Consider the following 21432-nt stretch of genomic DNA (forward strand, 5'->3'; position numbering starts at 1 on the left):
ATTCATAATTAAGGCAATGTGGTGAGTGGTCAACATTATAGAATAAAGTGTCCCATTATTAAAGCTGACACAGAATAACATGTCCATCATTTTCACATGATCATTACAGAGGTCAAGGCCTGATGGATTAGTTATAGAGTCATACAATCATATAGCACAGAAACAGATCCTTCGGTCCAACCAGTCCATGCCAACCATAATCCCAACTATACTAGTTCCAACTGCCTGCTCCTGGCCCATATTCCTCCAAACATTTCTTACTCACGCAATTATCTAAGTGTCTTTTAGATGCTGTGACTGTATCACTTCCTCAGGAATTTCATTCCACATGCAAACCACTCTGTACAAAAATTACCCCTCAAATCTTTTTTAAAATCTCTCTCCTCTCACCGGTCTTGAAATCTTAGTTGTATGTGTGTTGTTATTAGAAAGGAATGGATCATTAATTCCTAGTTTCAAGGTATTGCAGTCATGAGAAAGTTGTTGTTCCATCTATTTAGTGATTAGGTAGAATCATCTGTGGTTAGAAATATTTCCTTTTCCTGTCCAAACCCCTTCAGAGGAGGAAATGAGTAATTCTATCTGCATATTTCTGTCAGTGGCTAGAAAAGGAAATCTTCTCATTGGGATACTACAGGTCAAGAATAAGAAATCTGGCATTAAAGCAGGATTTACATTATGTTTTTATCATACTTGCCTTGCAATGAATCACAGAACACAGAAAATAAAAGCAGAAGGTCAGAGATAATGGGAACTGCAGATGCTGGAGAATCCGAGACAGCAAAATGTGGAGCTGGACAAACACAGCAGGCTAAGCAGCATCACTGGAACACAAAAGCTGACATTTCGGGCCTAGACCCTTCATTGGATCTAAGCCCGAAACATCAGCTTTTGTGCTCCTAAGATGCTGCTTGGCCTGCTGTGTTCATCCAGCTCCACACTTTGTTAAAGCAGGTGGTCATTCAGCTTTGAACCTGCTCCACAATTCAATTTGATGATGGCTGACCATCCATCTTAGTACCCTTTTGATGCCTTCTCCCCATACTCTGATTCTTTTAGACGCAGATACTGTATCTAAATTCTTTATTGAAAACATTCAATTCTTTTGGCCTGAACCAATTTCTATGGTAGAGAATTACACAGGCTCACCACATTCTGGATGAAGGCAATTCTCCCTATCCCAGTCCTAAATAGTCTACCACAGATCTTTGGGCTCCTCAGTCATGGAGAGCAGAGAGTCAGAGTCATCCAGCATAGGAACAAACCCTTCAGTCCAACTAGTCCATGGTGACCAGGTTCCCAAACGAAACTAGTCGCATTTGCCTGCCTTTGGCCCATATCCTATCAAAACTTTTCCATTCACGTACTTATCCAAATGTCTTTTAAGTATTGTAACTGTACCTGCATCCAACACTTCCTCTGGCAATTCATTCCACGCATAAACCACTGTGTAAATCTCATATCCTTTTTAAAACTTTCTCCTCTCATCTTAAAAACATGCTCCATAGTTTTGAACTCCCCCACCATTGGGTAAAGAAATTTGCTATTCACCTTATCTATGCCCCTCGAGATTTTATAAACCTCTGAGGTCACCCCTGAATTTCCTACACTTCAGTGAAAGAAGTCCAAGTCTATCCATATGTCCAACCCTCAGTTGCAGCAGCATCCTCGTAAATCTTTTCTGAACCCTGTCCAATTTAATAATATTCTTCCTATAGAATGGTACCAGAAGTGCACACGTTACTCCAGATGAGACCTCACCAACGTCCTGTATAACCTCAATGATGTCCCAACTCCTATACGCAAAGATCCGAGCAACTAAAGCAAGCGTGCTAAACACCTTCTTAACCACCCTATCTACCTGTGACAAAAATTTCAAAAAGATTATGCACCTAGACCCCTAGTCTCTCTGTTCAACACCACTATCCAGGGTCCTATTAACTGAATAAGTCCTGCCCTTATTTGTTTTACCAAATGCAATATCTCACATTTATCCAAATTAAACTCCATCTAACCCAACTAATAAAGATCTCTTTGTAATCTCAGATAATCTACTTCACTTTCAACTATACATCAATTTTGGTGTCATCAGCAGACTTTCTAACCATGCCTCCTATACTTTCATCCAAATAATTTATACAAAGTACCGATCTTTGCTGCACTTACCCTGTCTGGTCCTGTTAGAATTTTATAGATTTCTATGAGATCCCCCCACTCATTCTTCTAAACCCCAGTCAATGTAGTCCTAACCACATCACGTGTACCTCCTCTAATCTTAAAAGCATCCTCTCTCTATGGTTCCTCCAGTCACCCCTACCTAGGTACATTTACTTATCTGCCTGAAAACCTGATTAACGCATGTGGTCTTGACGTGGTTTGAGAGAATATTAAGAGTCAAACTAAAGATTTCACAACACAATGAAGATTAGCTCACCTCTTCATTGTTATCTCCATATATTGGGAGGTCTGCTTTTTTGTCACTCTCCTCTTCTGTACTGGGATTGAGTTTCCTGTCAAGTGGAGCTGTTGGACATGCCTTAACTTTTGACGAAATCTCCTTCACAGAAACTGGCTTTGATTTCAAATACAAGGCAGCTGGATTAAACTCCTCAAATGCCTAAAACCAAAGCAAGAAAGAAATTAAAACATTTCATAGCTTATTTGAGTTCAACCAAGATACAACAAAAGCTGGTAAAAAGGACTTTCTTGCTCCTTAATTTCTAAATTTATTTTTGTCTTGGTCCACTAATTTTAAAATGAGCACACTAACCCATGTTTTGTTCCAGTTTGTTTCTTTTTAAAACTAGCAAAATTGTTTGCTCTCTAAAAACATCTGATTTGCCATGTTGAGGCAAGGATACCACGTAAGAGCCGGGATATTGCCTCATTTCCTCCCCCAGCATCAGGACAAACAGCAACAAGATCCAAAAAGCCCACTAATCACCGTTTCAGACAAAAAAAAACTGACACATGGATCAGTGGAATTAAACAGGGCCATTTCAAGACAATAAACGGTAATGTGCTTGCTACACTGGCACTTAGAACATAGAACATAGAACATAGAACAGTACAGCACAGAACAGGCCCTTCAGCCCACAATGTTGTGCCGACCATTGATCCTCATGGATGCACCCTCAAATTTCTGTGACCATATGCATGTCCAGCAGTCTCTTAAATGACCCCAATGACCTTGCTTCCACAACTGCTGCTGGCAACGCATTCCATGCTCTCACAACTCTCTGCGTAAAGAACCTGCCTCTGACATCCCCTCTATACTTTCCACCAACCAGCTTAAAACTATGACCCCTCGTGCTAGCCATTTCTGCCCTGGGAAATAGTCTCTGGCTATCGACTCTATCTATGCCTCTCATTATCTTGTATACCTCAATTAGGTCCCCTCTCCTCCTCCTTTTCTCCAATGAAAAGAGACCGAGCTCAGTCAACCTCTCTTCATAAGATAAGCCCTCCAGTCCAGGCAGCATCCTGGTAAACCTCCTCTGAACCCTCTCCAAAGCATCCACATCTTTCCTATAATAGGGCGCCCAGAACTGGACGCAGTATTCCAAGTGCGGTCTAACCAAAGTTTTATAGAGCTGCAACAAGATCTCACGACTCTTAAACTCAATCCCCCTGTTAATGGAAGCCAAAACACCATATGCTTTCTTAACAACCCTGTCCACTTGGGTGGCCATTTTAAGGGATCTATGTATCTGCACACCAAGATCCCTCTGTTCCTCCACGCTGCCAAGAATCCTATCCTTAATCCTGTACTCAGCTTTCAAATTCGACCTTCCAAAATGCATCACCTCGCATTTATCCAGGTTGAACTCCATCTGCCACCTCTCAGCCCATCTCTGCATCCTGTCAATGTCCCGCTGCAGCCTACAACAGCCCTCTACACTGTCAACGACACCTCCGACCTTTGTGTCGTCTGCAAACTTGCTGACCCATCCTTCAATTCCCTCGTCCAAGTCATTAATAAAAATTACAAACAGTAGAGGCCCAAGGACAGAGCCCTGTGGAACCCCACTCACCACTGACTTCCAGGCAGAATATTTTCCTTCTACTACCACTCGCTGTCTTCTGTTGGCCAGCCAATTCTGTATCCAAGCAGCTAAGTTCCCCTGTATCCCATTCCTCCTGACCTTCTGAATGAGCCTTCCATGGGGAACCTTATCAAATGCCTTACTGAAGTCCATATACACCACATCCACAGCTTGACCCTCATCAACCTTACTAGTCACATCCTCAAAAAACTCGATAAGGTTTGTAAGGCATGACCTACCCCTCACAAAGCCGTGTTGACTGTATTTGATCAAGCCATGCTCTTCCAGATGGTCATAAATCTTATCCCTCAGAATCCTTTCTAACACCTTGCAGACGACAGACGTGAGACTTACCGGTCTATAATTGCCGGGGATTTCCCTATTTCCTTTCTTGAAGAGAGGAATTACATTTGCCTCTCTCCAGTCCTCAGGTACGACTCCAGTGGAGAGCGAGGATGCAAAGATCTTCGCAAGTGGCGAAGCAATTGCATTTCTCGCTTCCCAAAGCAGCCGAGGACAAATCTGATCCGGGCCTGGCGACTTGTCAATCTTAATGTTTGACAAAATTTTCAGTACATCAGCTTCCTCTATCTCTATCCATTCCAGCATGCACACCTGCTCTTCAAAGGTTTCATTCACTACACAGGTCGTTTCTTTCGTAAAGACAGAAGCAAAAAACTCATTTAGGGCTTCCCCTACCTCCTCAGGCTCCACACACAAGTTCCCTATGCTATCCCTGATCGGCCCTACTCTTTCTTTGACCATTCTCTTATTCCTCACGTAAGTGTAAAATGCCTTTGTGTTTTCCCGGATTCCTTCTGCCAAGCCTTTCTCGTGCCCCCTCCTGGCTCTCCTCAGACCATTTTTGAGCTCCTTCCTTGCCTGCATGTAATCCTCTCTAGCTGAACTTGACCCTAGCTTCCTCCACCTTATGTAAGCTACCTTCTTCCTTTTCACTAGAAGCTCCACCGCTCTCGTCATCCAAGGTTCCTTTATCTTACCCCGTCTTGCCTGTCTCAGAGGGACATATTTACTCATCACTCCCAACAACTGTTCCTTAAACCATCTTCACATGTCTATAGTTCCCTTACCATGGAACAACTGCTCCCAGTCCATGCTTCCTAACTCGTGTCTAATCGCATCATAGTTTCTTCTTCCCCAATTAAATATCCTCCCATTCTGCCTAATCCTCTCCTTCTCCATAGCTATGTAGAATGAGAGAGTGTTATGGTCACTATCACCAAAATGCTCTCCCACCACAAGATCTGATACCTGCCCCGGCTCGTTTCCGAGCACCAAGTCTAGAATGGCCTCTCCCCTCGTCGGCCTGTCAACGTACTGCGTTAGGAAACCCTCCTGAACACACCTTACAAAAACAGCTCCATTCAAATCTTCTGCTCGAAGGAGGTTCCAATCAATATTAGGAAAGTTAAAGTCACCCATTACAACAACCCTACTGCGTCCACACTTTTCCAAAATCTGTCGACCTATGCTTTCTACAATCTCCCTGCTGCTATTGGGGGGCCTGTAGTAAACCCCTAACGAGGTGACTACTCCCTTGCTGTTCCTAATTTCCACCCATACTGACTCAGTAGGCAGATCTTCCTCGACAATGGAAGCTTCTGTAGCTGTGATACCCTCTCTGATTAGTAGTGCTACACCCCCTCCTCTTTTTGCCAAAAAAGTATACTTGATTGTACCTTACAGGCATCATTTGAGAGACAGGGTACAGCATGGCCTGCTTTCGTAAGGACATCATTAATGTAAATATCTTCATCAGTAGAAGTATCACAAAGGAATAAGTGCAGCACATCCTCAACATATCCACAGATCAGTGCCACCAGCGGTTGTTTTCCACAGAATCTCAGGAACTGACTTTTGGCAGCAATGCTCCAATCATCCTGTCAAAAAGGAAAAATGTAAACTCTACAATGAAATGCTGAATCACAATTCACAGGTGTCACATCTTAGGGCAAAGAAATGTAACCTGTTGAAACAAGGGCTTAATTGATTCAATTTTCCAATATTTGAATGACAAAATATTAACAGGAAAAACAAAGTAAATAATTGATAAACCAAACTGACACACAAATACAATTCAATGTTAACATAGGAAGAACGTTAATTTTCAAACTTGAAATTCATTCACATTAATTATGGTGAAATTGTAGACAATTGTCCACACAGCATGAAATAAACTACTTTTTTGGTGATGTTATTCAAGGAGTATTTTGAGCTTGAGTCATTGGGTTTTGTTCAAATGACCCATAAACAAAAAAAAAAGTGAAAATATTTAGCTCCAGAACTTAGGAACCTTTCTTTTAAAAAAAAAATGGGTCCACCCTGGTTACTCCCAAGAGATGCAGTCCCCAGACTGTTCCTCCCTGTTGGAGCTCCATTTATTCATTCATCCTGGTTCAGGCAATCATTGACAGTAAAAAGTGATGCATAAAAATAGGAACAAAGGGTAGACTTAAAGGAGTTGGTCAGAAGTAAGGATTAAAAAAAAAAACGACAGCCAGTATTATGTGCAATCATGCACAGGTAACTGAAATCACTGAATTAGAGGGTGAGAATTCAAGACGATAAGATGTGGGAACAGGAGGTGGTCATTCAGCCCATTGAGTCTGCAATGATCGGGGTATTTCCTTTCAGAGCACAGTATCACTACAGCTGAAGGCTATAGAATAGTTTATTACACATTAACGATACCCCTATCATTAGAAAAGTGTATCTGCTAACCCTTCATAAATAATAACGTAAGATACTAGAAAGAGAATGCTAAATTGCATTTCTCCACAAAAACACAGCATATACTTGAAAGTATTCTTCGCCTTTTCCCCACCTCAGATGGTTGTAGCCACATAAGTGTTGATGGAATCCCTTGGGCCGGAAGCTTTGAATGACAACATCTAAGGAAAACAAGAGAAAATATTTATGAATCTTCACAGGTGTTTGGCTTTCAAGACATAGGTTGGAAAAAACCTGTTGAGACAAAATACTACTCATGTTTGTAAGCTCTCTATATAGTTTACAGATGGTCTGTGCATGTCATGCCCACATTATACAAATTCATTGATGGACGGTTACTTCAGTACATGGTATCTGGAGACATACATTGAGCTCAGGTTCAAGCAAAGCTACAACTATTTGACTCACAATGACACAACTTTAAGACTTGAACCAGTTTGACTAAAAACTAAGTCAAAGTATTGAGGGTTTAGGCAGAAATGTGGAGTCAGGCCATGATCAGATCAGCCATGACCTTGTCAAACGGCAGGCAGATCTGAGGGGCTGAAAAGACTACTACTGCTCCCAATCTGTGTGTACTTACACATGGAGATTTATGGATTTGTATTAAAAACTTTCCCACTGATTTTGTTCCCTACAAACAATGGTTCCTACTCCTCATGGATCATGTCAGGTAGTGGTTTCTTTGGATACTCAACATGAACACTCACTGACCATTACAGCAAGACTGCTGCAGAGGAAGATGACCTATTTCAAATTGTGCATGTAAACTCATTCTCTAATGTAAAACTCGATTCTTCACATCATCCAGACTGGAGATGAGCAGAACCCCAAACAAATGCAGGACATAAAAACCACATTAAAAAAAATGCTTACTTGAGGAATCTTAGTCTAGATCTTTCCACAGGAGAAACGTCTCCAAAGTCAACATAGTACACCTCCACTAGTTTTTCATCTAGCACCCGATGGATAATGACACGATACCACCACACATCATCAGGGTTTCGCACACAACACACTTGTCCTGGTTGGATAAATGAATCTGGCATCACATAACGTTCAGAGACTTCCTCATAAGAATAGCAACGTCTGAAAAGGTAAGACTACAATTAATACCTAGCCCAGCAATGCTTGTTTAGAACAATCATTTACGAAATGTCTAGCCCTGCTCGGCTTGAACTTTTAAATGCATCCACAAAGTCAAGACCTACTTAACTGAACTTATATACAAACAAGGAGGCCAGAATCTCTTCTGTTAGAATTAAAATACAATTGAGCTCTCCTCTTACCTTTCCCACAGATAACAATGGAAGGAAATGCTTGGAAAACAGCTACATGAAATGCAAAGAAGTGTTTGACTATCCGGCCCTCTCCCAAAGTAAAAGGAGTGGACTTCATGTTTTAGTATATGTTGCTCACCTGTAAAACATGCGTGTTTACCAATCAGGAGTGACAGGGTTACCCATTCAGATTTGCACTATAAACAGACATAAAACAGATGTTGCTGGAAAAGCTCAGGAGGTCTGGTGGCATCTGTGAAGAAAAATCTGAGTTAATGTTTTGGGTCTAGTTACCCTTCCTCAAGGCTTCTGAGGAAGGGTCACCGGGCCTGAAATGTTAATTCCAATTTTCTTCATAGATGCTGCTAAACCTGCCGAGCTTTTTCAGCAAATTCTGCTTTTGTTCCCGATTTACTACATCTGCAGTTCTTTCAGTTTTTATTTGCACTATAATCACCTCAGTACATTGCCATTTACCCTCCAACTTGACTTCTGTGATAAGTTAAAGTACAAGGAATGTCTTGATCTCAATTTGGACCCAGTATTCCCTAAGCTTGTTCACACAGAGGAAACAAATAACGAGGTCATACAGGGTCTACTAGAACTACTTAATGCATTAAGTGCATCTCTACTGTGACAGAAAAAGCAACTTAATTCTGGACTCCTTTTGCAATGTTGCTCAATGATTTATGAAAGGAACAAGATTAAAAAAAGAACTCCCCAATCATGGTGTCTCTGTTCAGTAGTTCTCAAAGCAATTGACTTTTGTATGTTAATTATGGTTCAGAAAATCAACGATAAATCTTTCATTAGCATGGGGAGTTTAGGGGATAATTTATATTTGCTGTTTCTATCTTAGGTTAGCATTAAAGAAGAATAAAAGCATGTGTTCATGGCTTCCTGTCTCTGTGGAGCAAGCAGCTTGTAAAAGTACCGATTAGGGTAATTATTGCAGCCTTACTGGCATCTGACAGCCAGCACCAGCTAATCCTCCCACTGCATGTGAAGGTCATCAGTTTAACGAAGGTGGGGTTTGTGCAGCAAGTGGCAGGGTTATCAGAGTTAAGTGGTGTTCACACTCCATTAATGGTGGCACAAGCATGAAACCTCAAGAGGAGAATCCTTTCTGGACTTGCCAGGCTAGATTGTTTAGTTCTACAACGCTTTGCAGCTCAAATGTTTAGACACCATTGTGGTAATCATTCTACTGCAGTAGTGCCCACTTCTCTCTCCGAGGCTCCAAACTTGCCACCTCTCTGATTGGGTAAGGCCTCTGCTGCAAACCCACTGTGCTTATTAAGGCAACAAAGTGGCTATGGCCAATGTCAAAAAAAATGGCTGAGCCATCCTCACTGCTGGCAAGTACAGACTCGAGGCCCCTTTTTGGTTTCAACATCGCAGTCCTGAAGTTTTTGGCAAAATCTAGCCCAATGGGTTTTTAAGAAGTCTGTACCTCATCTCTATCATCAGATCTTCGAGCATCATTGAAGTGAAATCCCCATAGAAACGGATATAAAACTGGCTGGGTGAAGTCACGCTTTCCACAAACACACAGACAAAGGAATTTTCCTCCAGCTCTGGCAGCTTGTAGAGATTTCCATCCTGTATGGCATCTGGTGGAATCTCAATTTCTGGTGGATATACCTTTGCAACCTGTATAATAGGATAACAAACTGTAAAACAAGGCTTATTCTCTTCATTTCATGGACCAGTTTTCATAGATTTTGCCTTATCCTACTGACATGTTCATCTTTAACTGGATGGGGAGTGGCTTGGAGGTTAACTGCAGGTGATGCTCACCACATATTTGCCTGTCACTCTAAATCATACAATTCCTACCATGTGAAACAGGCTATTTGATCCACTGGATCCAAACTGACTCTCTGAAGAGCATCCCCCAACCCTGTAACCCTGCATTTCCCATGGCTAAATCGCCCTAGCCTAGACATCCATGCACACGACAGGGCAATTTGGCATGGCTAATCCACCTAACCGGCACATCTTTGGACTGTGGGTGGAAACTGGAGCACCTGGAGGAAACCCATGTGGACATGGGGAAAATATGCAGACTCCATACAGACTGACGCTGGAATTGAACTCAGCTGCCTTACAGCCTCGGGAACTATGCTAACCACTGAGCCACCATGTTGCCAGATTGTAGTGATAAGAAGAATAGAAGACCTCAAAAGTGAAGAACCATCAGACAGTTACACATATAATCGAACAGTGGAGAGGGATCAAATGACACATAGACATCGCAGAAGGAAGATCCTCAGCTTCCCTTCCAAATCTGTCATGTACAGCTGCGCTATGCTTACAGATGGAAGGCCTGAACCCTGGCAGATGTTCAGCCAACGTAGCCATGTAAGGGGCCAGATGCCAAGATTCATTGGGCTTTCAATTTGTTGCCAAAAGTCTTACGAGCAGAGGACTGAGTTTTTGTCACCCTCCCCACTTCGAAAGAAGCAAACCTATCTCCCAAAAGCAGCCGCGTCCTGCGCATTTTTGGTGCCGAGTATTACAGTTCAGAGAGAAAATAAACATAAACTCCATTTCACTGCAATTAGATAGCAGAATGCCCTCTGACTTCCTGCCAGCAACTATTTTTTCAGACTCTACCATCTCTGTATTGTTGTCACCTTGCATTCCTCAGAATGTCCCATGCCCTCTTCCTGACAGCTCTCTTCTCTAAAATCAGCTGTGAGAAGAGAAGAATTTGAAGCTGTGGAGACTTTCTACAGAATAATTTCAATGGAATTTTGAAAAAAAAATCTTTGACAGGCAGTATTGTGCTATTTACCCTCTACTCCCCAGTCTGTATGGAAATTTCCAAGTACCAATCCATTTTGTAGTCCTCCACCCTTGAGGTATTATTGGTTACATAATTCTTACATTCAAGTCATTCTACCTACTACATCCATTTAACATTTCTCCATTTACTAATTAATCTGCCAACATATTTGAACATTAACTGACAGTACCAAAATGGCAACAGAAATGGGAGTAATATTAGGGACAAATAGCATCTGTTGTAATCATTGCAAGAAATTCCCAATTTTGGATCAGAGCCAAGGCATTAAAAATTGAATAATAATAATAAAAAAAAGTAGCTGAGATAAGATTTCATTTGAAAAAGATTTTAAACCTTTACCGTTTCCACATTAATTGTTTTAAGATTCAAATTCCTTTCAGGCTCCCTACTGTCTGCAATAACTGCCCCTTCCTGGTCTGCTGACACCAATGAATTGATTTTGTTGAGTTGTAGCTCAGCTTGCTCTAGAAAAAAGGATAAAATATATTTTAACACTACTCTCATATCTTTTGTTTCATAAAAATGCAGCCCCACCTGCAATAGTATGTGCAATGCTATACCTATACCATAGTGAGTACCAAAGTGAAACGAAATTAATACCTTAAAAAAGGTATCAGTTGAAAAGTAGCTCTACCAAGTTGGTTTAGCTTGGAGAAAAGGTTACTCAGAAGCAAGTAACATATTTCAGCTCCGAAAGGGGAATAGATCAAATTAATTCTAATTACATGTGAATAAAAGCAAAGTGCTGGAGAAATTCAGACGGGTCAGTGTCTTTGGAGAGGTAAAATAATGGAGTTAACATTTCACGTGCAGTGCGAGTCTTTTGAAAATTTATATTGGACTTGAAATATTTGAATATATCTCCATTGACGCCACCAGGTCCGGCAAGTTTCTCCAACATTGTTTTCATTTCATCACTGTAGGCTTCAATGATTACAGGTTACAACAGGGATGACCAGATAGAGCGAGAGGACGCAACAATGTTAAAACTATGGAATGAACCTGATGGAACATCATTAATCAATTCTGATCACGCACACAAGAATGAGATAAAGCCACGTGACCTTTGAAGCCTTGTCCGTCATTCAATAACTTTACAAGATTCTCACAGGAGATGTCAGGACGGACACAGATGTTATCCTTGACTCGTGACTCAAAAATCATAGGCCACACTCTCAGTGTAATGGGCAGAGATGAGGACTAACTACTTCTTTCAGAGGGTGTTGAATCTTTGGGTTTCTTTACTTCATAGGGCTGGGGAATGTCAATTATAGCACAAGTTCAGGGAGTTTCAAACGTTACGCTCTAAAAGCCTACGCTAAAAGAAGGGTCAGAGAAGAATTAATAAAAATTAATTTAAATATTTATGAAAAACAACAAATCTGTACAAATTTAGAACAATGACTATGGTCGTAGGAATCCTTAAAGAATTTCTGGGATTTAGTGTTGCTGAAAGATGGCTAACTTATGACTAAACAGAAACACACAGTACTTTATTAGCCTTTTACTTTGAAGCAACTTGTGGTGTCGAATGTCGAAGACTAGCCAATCCTGATTCACGGAGTCACGCTCCACATAGACGGTATCACTCAAGGCACCAACAAGCTCAGTCACACTATAAAAGCCCAACTCCTTTAAGGGAAGTTCCATTCCAAAAATATTCTGCAAGTGAAGAAGACCACAGATTTCAGATTAAGACATTTCCTATTATTTGTAGCTGCTTACACACCAGATACTAAACAGGATACAAACCACAGTGTGGATTCCAAACAAATTAGATTATCATTTAGTCACCTGGAGCCTACTAGCAATATTAGATTTGCCCCTGTAGGTGTACCTTACCTCATCCCTTGCAAATTAAAGACTACTTCAATGTGTAAATTTAGCGCTGAGTTTGTCAACTTTCATAAATAGAAACAGAAGGCTAATTCAGACTTACTTTCCATCAGGTTTGGCGATCTAGGTGACAAACAATTGATTAACATTTGGCAAAACAGTAGGAGAAATAAACAGTAAGAATGGTTGGCAATACGATTGACAAATGACATGTCAATTTGTACAACTTAATTCAGTACATTCACATTAAAAATTTAGCTGGCTCACACCTTCAGCTAAGGTGCCCAGACAGGTCTCATATTGGCAAACCCTCAGAAGAATTGCTCCTCTGCTCCAAAGCCACCAAGATCAAAACAACAATTTCATTCCACAAACATCCCCCTTTGTTCTTTCCGAATCCTCTGAATCCCATTTAAAGCATTAAGTGTACTTCAAAAATATAATTCAGCCAGTACCTAATAATATTTAGCACGGAGTGCTGAAATTCATTGCAAAAACGTCAAAGATCAGAAGCTAAGGGAAAAATGGACACATTCCAGAGAACATAATAGTTCATTCATGTTTGCGACATTGACAAGTGAGCAATTATTTTTCAGTCAAATACAGAGAAAGTTATTCACATGCAAGCAGACTTGTCAACTAATTATTTTTAATATTTCCCCATTGACACGCCTCACTGGAAGAACTGACAATCCATCCCAATGTGTCGGGGCTCTTGTACTGATCCACAGGTTGCCTGCACATACTTATGACTCCTGGAGTTACCTTGAATTCTGTGGGGAGTTTGGATGCCAATAACCCATCAGGTCGTTGTGTTACTGTCTAAATTAGACATAAAAATAGATTAAATTAGAAGCCACGCGCAGGACTAAACTAACACCACACTTTTAAAAGCTTTTTATTCCCAAGTAGTGGCTGAACTAATCTGAAGTCAGTTAAGCTTGTGGCTATTGGTCTCTACATCATTCAAAATTTCACATCAGTTGTACTTCTAGTTAAAAAGAACTGCTCAACAAAGTGATGCATATCAAAGACAATTAATGACAGAGTGGGACAGAGAGACAGGCCAAGCAGCACTTTAGTCTAATAAGTCTTAAAATTAACATCTTCAAACCCCATCACTTACCTGGGCAAACCAATCTAAACATTTGTTCCTGATGAAATAGTTTTTCTGATGTCCATGCACCTTTTCACATGCATCTTGGATCAAGGACAAACAATTTATTGGGTTCAAACAGCTATTACCCTTAGGGATTCTGATTACCACTGATTTTTTCTGTGTTGCAACCGCCTCAGTTTCTCTCTGTCATCAGGTGTCAGATGTTTAGCATATTTGATAAGATTTTCCAACACCATACTGTTCTTCCTGCAATATGTTAATTAGAAATGCACAGAAAAGGTCCTGCATGGTACCACCTGGAATGCTTAAGAGCCAGCAGGCTCAATATTACGTCCTGTGATTTGTATTTGATTCTAATGGAATCACAATGCAACATTAATTAAGTTCAAATACACAGTGTGCTCTTGGGAGCATTTTGAAAGCGAGTACTCAGATTAAGCTTTCTAAAAGCCTATTTTTCACCACTAAGCATTTGAATAATTAACTGAATGTGGGTGCTCTAAGTCAATGGGAAATTTCTGCCCAGTGCCTGTGTGTGAGCTATTATTCTTCCCAAAGCTTGGATGCCTTGAACAAGCTGCCTTTCTGTTTATCTATTAACAACGCTGTAGAATTTGGTTTTGGTAGCCTCAATATTATCTTGCTACTTCTCAAGTACATATCAGTGAGTTTCCTTTCAAATCAAGAAAAGTTGTTCAACTAGAGATCTTAAACTCTAATTCTTCTCAAGCAACTCTTCTCGCAGGATGTGGGAGGTAAGGGTCACCACAAGTGTCTCTGCTGACTTCACCTGCGAGAAGTGCACCCAACTCCAGCCCCTCACAGGCTGTGTTAAGGAGCTGGAGCTGGAGGAAGTCTGGGTCATTAAGGAGGCTGAGGAGGTGATAGAGAGGAGTTATACGGAGGTAGTCACACCCAAGTTACAGGATAACGATAGTCACCCAGCTATAAGGAAAGGGAAAGGGAATAAACAGATAGTGCAGGGATTCCCTGTGGCCGTTCCCCTCAATAAAAAGTATTCTGCTTTGGATACTGTTGTGTGCATGTGCGTGTGTGGACCTACAGGGAAAGCCATAGCAGCCAGGTCTCTGGCACAGAGCCTGGCTCTGTGGCTCAGAAGGGAATGGGGGAAGAATAGGAGAGCGATAGTGATAGGAAATTCAAGGGTAGGAGAACAGACAGGACGAGATTCCTGGATGGTATGTTGCCTCCCATGTGCCAAGGTCAGGGATGACTTGGATCGAGTCTACAAGATTCTTAAGGAGGAGGGGGACCAGCCAGAAGTTGTGGTACACATCAGTACCAATGACATAACTAGAAAAAGAGATGAGGACCTGAAAAGTGAATATAGGGAGTTAGGTTGGAACCTAAAAAGGCAGGACAAGCAGAGTAATCATCTCAGGATTACTACTGGTGCCACAGGCTAGTGAAGCGAGGAATAGACAGTGAGTGCAGCTCAACATGTGGCTACACAGCTGGTGTAGAAGGGTGGGCTTCAGATGTGGATCACTGGGATACCTTCTGGGGAAGGTGGGCCCTGTACAAGAAGGACAGGTTGCACTTGAACTGGAGAGACACCAACATCCTGGGTGGGAGATTTGCTAAAGTTCTTTGGGAGGGTTCAAACTAGTTTGGCAGGGGGATGGGAACCGGAGCAATGGATCAGAGAATGGGGTAGCTGGTGTATAGGTAGATACAGCATGCAGAGAGTCTGTGAGGAAGGATAGACAGTTGATAGGGCAAAGTTGCAGCCAGCGGGATAGGTTGAAGTCTGTCCATTTTGATGCAAAAGTGTCAGGAATAAGGGTGATGAACTTAGAGCATGGATCAGTACTTGGAGACACAATGTGGTGGCCATTATGGAGACTTGGATATCACAGGGGCAAGAAGGGTTGTTAGATGTTCTGGGGTTTAGATGTTTCAAAGGAAATATGGAGGGAGGTAAAAGAGGTGGGGGAGTGGCATTGCTAATCAGGGATGCTATCAGGAAGGGAGGTTGTCGAGGAGGGTTTGTCTGAGTCAGTATGGATGGAAGTCAGAAACGGGAAAGGAGCAGTCACTTTATTGGGAGTCTTCTCTAGGCACCTCCAATAGCAACAGAGTCACTGAGGAACAGATTGGGAGACAGATTTTGGAAAGGTGCAGAAGTAATACGGTTGTTGTCATGGGTGACTTCAACTTCCCAAATATCGACCGGAACTTCCTAACTGCAAATAGTTTGAACAAAGAAAGTTACAGCACAGGAACAGGCCCTTCAGCCCTCCAAGCCTGTGCTGATCGAGATCCTCTGTCTAACCTGTCATCTATTTTCTAACAGTCTGTGTCCATTTGCTCCCTGCCCATCCATGTACCTGTCCAGATATATCTTAAAAGACGCTAACGGGTCTGCGTCTACCATCTCCGCTGGCAATGTGTTCCAGGCACCCACCACCCTCTGCATAAAGAACTTTCCACGCATATCTCCCTTAAACTTCCCTCCTCTCACTTTGAACTCATGACCCCTAGTAATTGAGTCCCCCACTCTGGGGGAAAAAGCTTTTTGCTATCCACCCTGTCTATACCCCTCATGATTTTGTAGACCTCAATCAGGTTCCCCCCTCAATCTCCGTCTTTCTAATGAAAATAATCCTAATCTACTCAACCTCTCTTCATAGCTAGCACCCTCCATACCAGGCAACATCCTGGTGAACCTCCTCTGCACCCTCTCCAAAGCATCCACATCCTTTGGGTTATGTGGCGATCAGAACTGTACACAGTACTCCAAATGTGGCCAAACCAAAGTCCTGTACAACTGCAACATGACCTGCCGACTCTTGTACTCAATACCCCGTCCGATGAAGGAAAGCATGCCGTATGCCTTCTTGACCACCCTATTAACCTACGTTGCCACCTTCAGGGAACAATGGGCCTGAACACCCGGATCTCTGTTCATTAACTTTCCCTAAGACTTTTCCATTTACTCTATTGTTCGCCCTTGAATTAGATCTTCCAAAATGCATCACCTCACATTTGCCTGGATTGAACTCCATCGGCCATTTATCTACCCAACTCTCCAGTCTATTTGTAATCTCTGATAGTGAAAGGGACTATCTGCTACTCCATCAATCTTAGTGTCATCTGCAAACTTGCTGATCAGACCACCTACACCTTCCTCCAGATCATTTACATATATCACAAACAAAAGTGGTCCCAGCACAGATCCCTGTGGAACACTAGTCACAGGTTTCCAATTTGAGAAACTCCCTTCTACTACTACCCTGTGTCCTGTTGCCTAGCCAGTTTTTTAATCCATCTAGCTAGCACACCCTGGACCCCATGTGACTTCACTTTCTCCATCAGCCTGCCAAGGGGAACCTTATCAAACGCCTTAATGAAGTCCATGTATATGATATTTACAGCCTTTCCCTCAATCAACTTTGTCACGTCCTCAAAAAATTCAACTAAGTTGGTAAGACATGACCTTCCCTGCACAAAACCATGTTGCCTATCACTGATAAGCCCATTTTCTTTCAAATGGGAATAGATCCTATCCCTCAGTATCTTCTCCAGTAGCTTCCCAACCACTGATGTCAGGCTCACTGGTCAATAATCACCTGGATTATCCTTGCTACCCTTCTTAAACAAGGAGACGGAGCAGATATTGGTGTGTCAAGGAAGGATTTCTGACTCAATAAGTAGAGAGGCCAATTAGATGGGACGCCATATTGGATTTGGTATTTGGCAACAAACCAGGCCAGGTGGGAGATCTCTTCATGGGAGAGCATTTCGGTGATAGTGATCATAACTCCCTGACCTTTACTATAGTCATGGAGAGGGACAGGGGTAGATGGCATGGGAAAGTATTTAGTTGGAGGAAGGGAAATTACAGTAGCGTCAGATACATTAGGGGCATTTAAGTGACTCTTGGATAGGCACATGGAGGATAGTAAAACGTAGGGTATGCCTGTTAGTTTTGATCTAGAGTAGGATAATAGGTCAGCATAACAGCATGGGCCAAATATTGCGCTAAACTGTTCTACGTTCTAAATAAAACAGTTGCTTCTTGAAAAAGGAAGAGGAAAATGAGCCAAAAACAAAGAATGTTATTTGGTGAAAACTAGACAATATGGCCAGAACTAGAAAGTCAATAACTGCAGTACCACATGAGGAGGGTAGAAAATGAAAAAAAAATACATCTCTCTTTATAGTCATACATCACAGAAACAGATCCTTCAGTCCAACTCATCCCTGCCAGACATCCCAATATAATCTAGTACCATTTGCAAGTATTTGGCCCATATCAATCTCAGCCTTTCCTCCTCATATGCCCATCCAGATGCCTTTAAATGTTGTAATAGTACCCACTTTGGCAGCTTGTTCAATATACATAGAACATTACAGCACAGTACAGGCCCTTCGGCCCTCGATGTTGTGCCGACCTGTCATACCGATCTCAAGCCCATCTAACCTACACTATTCCATGTACATCCATATGCTTATCCAATGATGACTTAAATGTACTTAAAGTTGGTGGATCTACTACCGTTGCAGGCAAAGCGTTCCATTCCCTTACTACTCTCTGAGTAAAGAAACCACCTCTGACATCTGTCCTATATCTTTCACCCCTCAATTTAAAGCTATGCCCCCTCGTGCTTGCCGTCACCATCCTAGGAAAAAGGCTCTCCCTATCCACCCTATCTAACCTTCTGATTATTTTATATGTTTCAATTAAGTCACCTCTCAACCTTCTTCTGTCTAATGAAAACAGCCTCAAGTCCCTCAGCCTTTCCTCGTAAGACCTTCCCTCCATACCAGGCAACATCCTAGTAAATCTCCTCTGCACCCTTTCCAAAGCTTCCACATCCTTCTTATAATGCGGTGACCAGAACTGTACACAATACTCCAAGTGCGGCCGCACCAGAGTTTTGTACAGCTGCAGCATAACCTCATGGCTCCGGAACTCGATCCCTCTATTAATAAAAGCTAAAACACTGTATGCCTTCTTAACAGCCCTGTCAACCTGGGTGGCAACTTTCAAGGATCTGTGTACATGGACACAGAGATCTCTCTGCTCATCTACACTACCAAGAATCTTACCATTAGCCCAGTACTTTGCCTTCCGGTTACTCCTACCAAAGTGCATCACCTCACACTTGTCTGCATTAAACTCCATTTGCCACCTCTCAGCCCAGCTCTGCAGCTTATCTATGTCTCGCACCACTCACTGTGCTGTTACCTCTCAGGTCCTTTTTAAAAATTATTTCCCCATCTCACCTCAAACATATGCCCTCTAGTTTTGGACTCCCCCAACATAGGGAAAAAGACCTTGGATATTCCACCCTATCCATGGCCCTCATGATTTTATGAAACCCTCAAGGTCACTTCTCAGCCTCCAAAGTTCAAAGAACAACAAGCCCAGTCTATTCAGCCTCTCCTTTTAACTCAAACCCTCCAGTCCCAGCAAAATCCTGGAACAACTTATGAATTCTTCAAGTTTAACAACATCTTTCCTATAGAAGGGCAACCAGAACTATATGCAGTATTCTAAATGTGGCCTCATCAAAATACAGTACAGCTGTAACAGGACGTCCCAACTCCTATACTCAATGCTCTGACTAACTAAGTGTGCCAAATACCTCCTTCACCACCCTGTCTATCTGCAATTCCACTTTCAAGGAACCATGCACCCGCACCTGTGGTCTCTTTGTTTGCAACACACCCCAGGGCCTTACCATTAACTGTTAAGTCCTGCCCTGGTTTGACTTACCAAAATACAACTTCTCACATTTAACTCCATCTCAATAATAAAAGTTTTGTTTTGCAAACTATTACGCTAGTTTACTTCCAAATAAGTCTCCCCTCCTCTTTTAAGCAGGAAACGAAAACCAGCCTATTACATCTGTTGAGTGGGCAGTGTCTGAAACAATTTTGGAGCTGCAAGCTTTATATCTTTAGTTGGTTACATAGGCCTTATATTTGACTCAACACTTAATACAAACGCAGGATTAACTCTGAATAAGTGCCTATTTAATAAAACCTACCTGACAAAACACAATTGGGTGTTTTCACATTATGATGCCCCTTGATCTTCACCTCACAAATGGAAAAGGAGGAAGATGTTTCTCTGTTGCTTTAAAATTTCACAATCACTTTTGGTTATTTGCAAGATATTGAGTTTCACGTTGACCATCACATGGTACAACACCGAAATAAACATTTTCCTCACTTCCCTCCCCGGAAAAAAGGTTCCATCAAAATATTCAATTTCTACTTACAAATCGAATTTTCTCCTTCATTTGCAAATCAATGGTGCCTTCAACTCCTTTATCTACAAGTACTGTCCTCAGGTCTTCTACAAGCTTGAACACCAAAAGGTACTGGTTGGTGATACATCATTTCAACGCACCAAAAAGAGGAGGTGAAGCCAGTGAACAAAACAGCTGCTGGTTTCTAGACTACTCACCTGCCTTTTCCCATGTTGGCCTAGATGGGAATCGGCAAGCTGTTAACAGGCAGCCATGCTGTCTCATTCACGGTTGATCAGCCTACTTGTAGCAAAAGCAATTAAGAAGTTTGTCTGCTCTGTCGATTTTGCCAAGATTGTAAAGCCACGTAAATTCCTTCAATGTAGTTTACTTTCCGTATAATCAAGGAACCGGTCATAATTCAATGCAGGGTGGGAATAAATCAAACTCATGGCTACTGGAATTTCTTCAAAACACTCATGAAAAAAGTTTTCCACTGTAATCTTTCTTAAAAAAAAAGAGGACCTCAAGAGGAAATCCAGTACTCAGGATTCCATGTTCTCAAGATAGCGAAGTTGAGGTACTCTGCATATGATCCTTTGGCCCTTCTATTTTTATCTGAAAAATGTTGGTAAACACTCGTGGACAAGTTATTCCATCACATCTCCATTAATATAAAACAGATTTGGAATAGCATCAAGATATCTAATATAAAAAGTGCAGCATAGGTCACAGAAATTCACTTCAACTACATTGAAAACATCTACGTGGTGCTTTATCAATATGAAAACCTTTTTTAATAGGCGTCACAATTAACCCACACCATTCAGTTCATTGGCTTCAACTTTCTGAACCCACACTTAGCTGGAAAGCAGACATGGCAAAGCAAAATAAAAGCAGGAAAGATACATGGGAATTTTCTAAAATTACTCATCAAATGTCAGCTAGAGTATCATCAGTCCCACATGTGGGACATAATGGTAACTCTGTGCACATGCACCTGACGGTCATCTTTAATGCTGCTTTGTGTTGAGATCACAATTTTTCTTAAAACTACAATTGTTCCTTTCAGGAAACCAAACTAGTTGAGAAGAGATTGATAACAGGAAGATAGCACAGTAAGGAAAAAAATAAATCAGTAGACAAATGGGACACCTGATTTCAAAGACAGTCAAGTCTTTGTCCTCAGACACAGTTTTAGACAAATTGATCCCGAAGGCAAATATCTTGCTCAAAGAAGGCAACAAACAAAAATCAAAGATCAGACAGTAAGAAACACCAAACTGCAAAGATCAAAACGAAAGAAACCACAGCTACAAAAGAAAGCTGTACAGCAGGTATGGAAAAAAAAAAGAGATGGATA

The 21432-nt window shown here is 41.6% G+C and overlaps 1 protein-coding gene across 4 annotated transcripts in view; it reads right to left on the reverse strand.

Annotated features, from left to right (window-relative positions):
• LOC125462455 (tudor domain-containing protein 5) overlaps positions 1-21432 on the reverse strand; it is a 45649-nt gene that overhangs the window by 13707 nt on the left and 10510 nt on the right. For all 4 annotated transcript variants that reach the window (XM_059654166.1, XM_059654167.1, XM_059654165.1 and 1 more), the window contains exons 5-13: positions 20100-20183; positions 13491-13547; positions 12398-12551; positions 11229-11353; positions 9531-9730; positions 7674-7886; positions 6892-6958; positions 5747-5947; positions 2435-2617 (exon numbers count right to left, since the gene is read on the reverse strand). In XM_059654166.1, the coding sequence (XP_059510149.1) occupies positions 2435-2617; positions 5747-5947; positions 6892-6958; positions 7674-7886; positions 9531-9730; positions 11229-11353; positions 12398-12551; positions 13491-13547; positions 20100-20183 (1284 nt within the window). The remainder of the gene's footprint in view (positions 1-2434; positions 2618-5746; positions 5948-6891; positions 6959-7673; positions 7887-9530; positions 9731-11228; positions 11354-12397; positions 12552-13490; positions 13548-20099; positions 20184-21432) is intronic.

The sequence above is a fragment of the Stegostoma tigrinum genome, chromosome 23 (assembly GCF_030684315.1).
Source record: "Stegostoma tigrinum isolate sSteTig4 chromosome 23, sSteTig4.hap1, whole genome shotgun sequence".
Classification (NCBI taxonomy): Eukaryota; Metazoa; Chordata; class Chondrichthyes; order Orectolobiformes; family Stegostomatidae; genus Stegostoma; species Stegostoma tigrinum.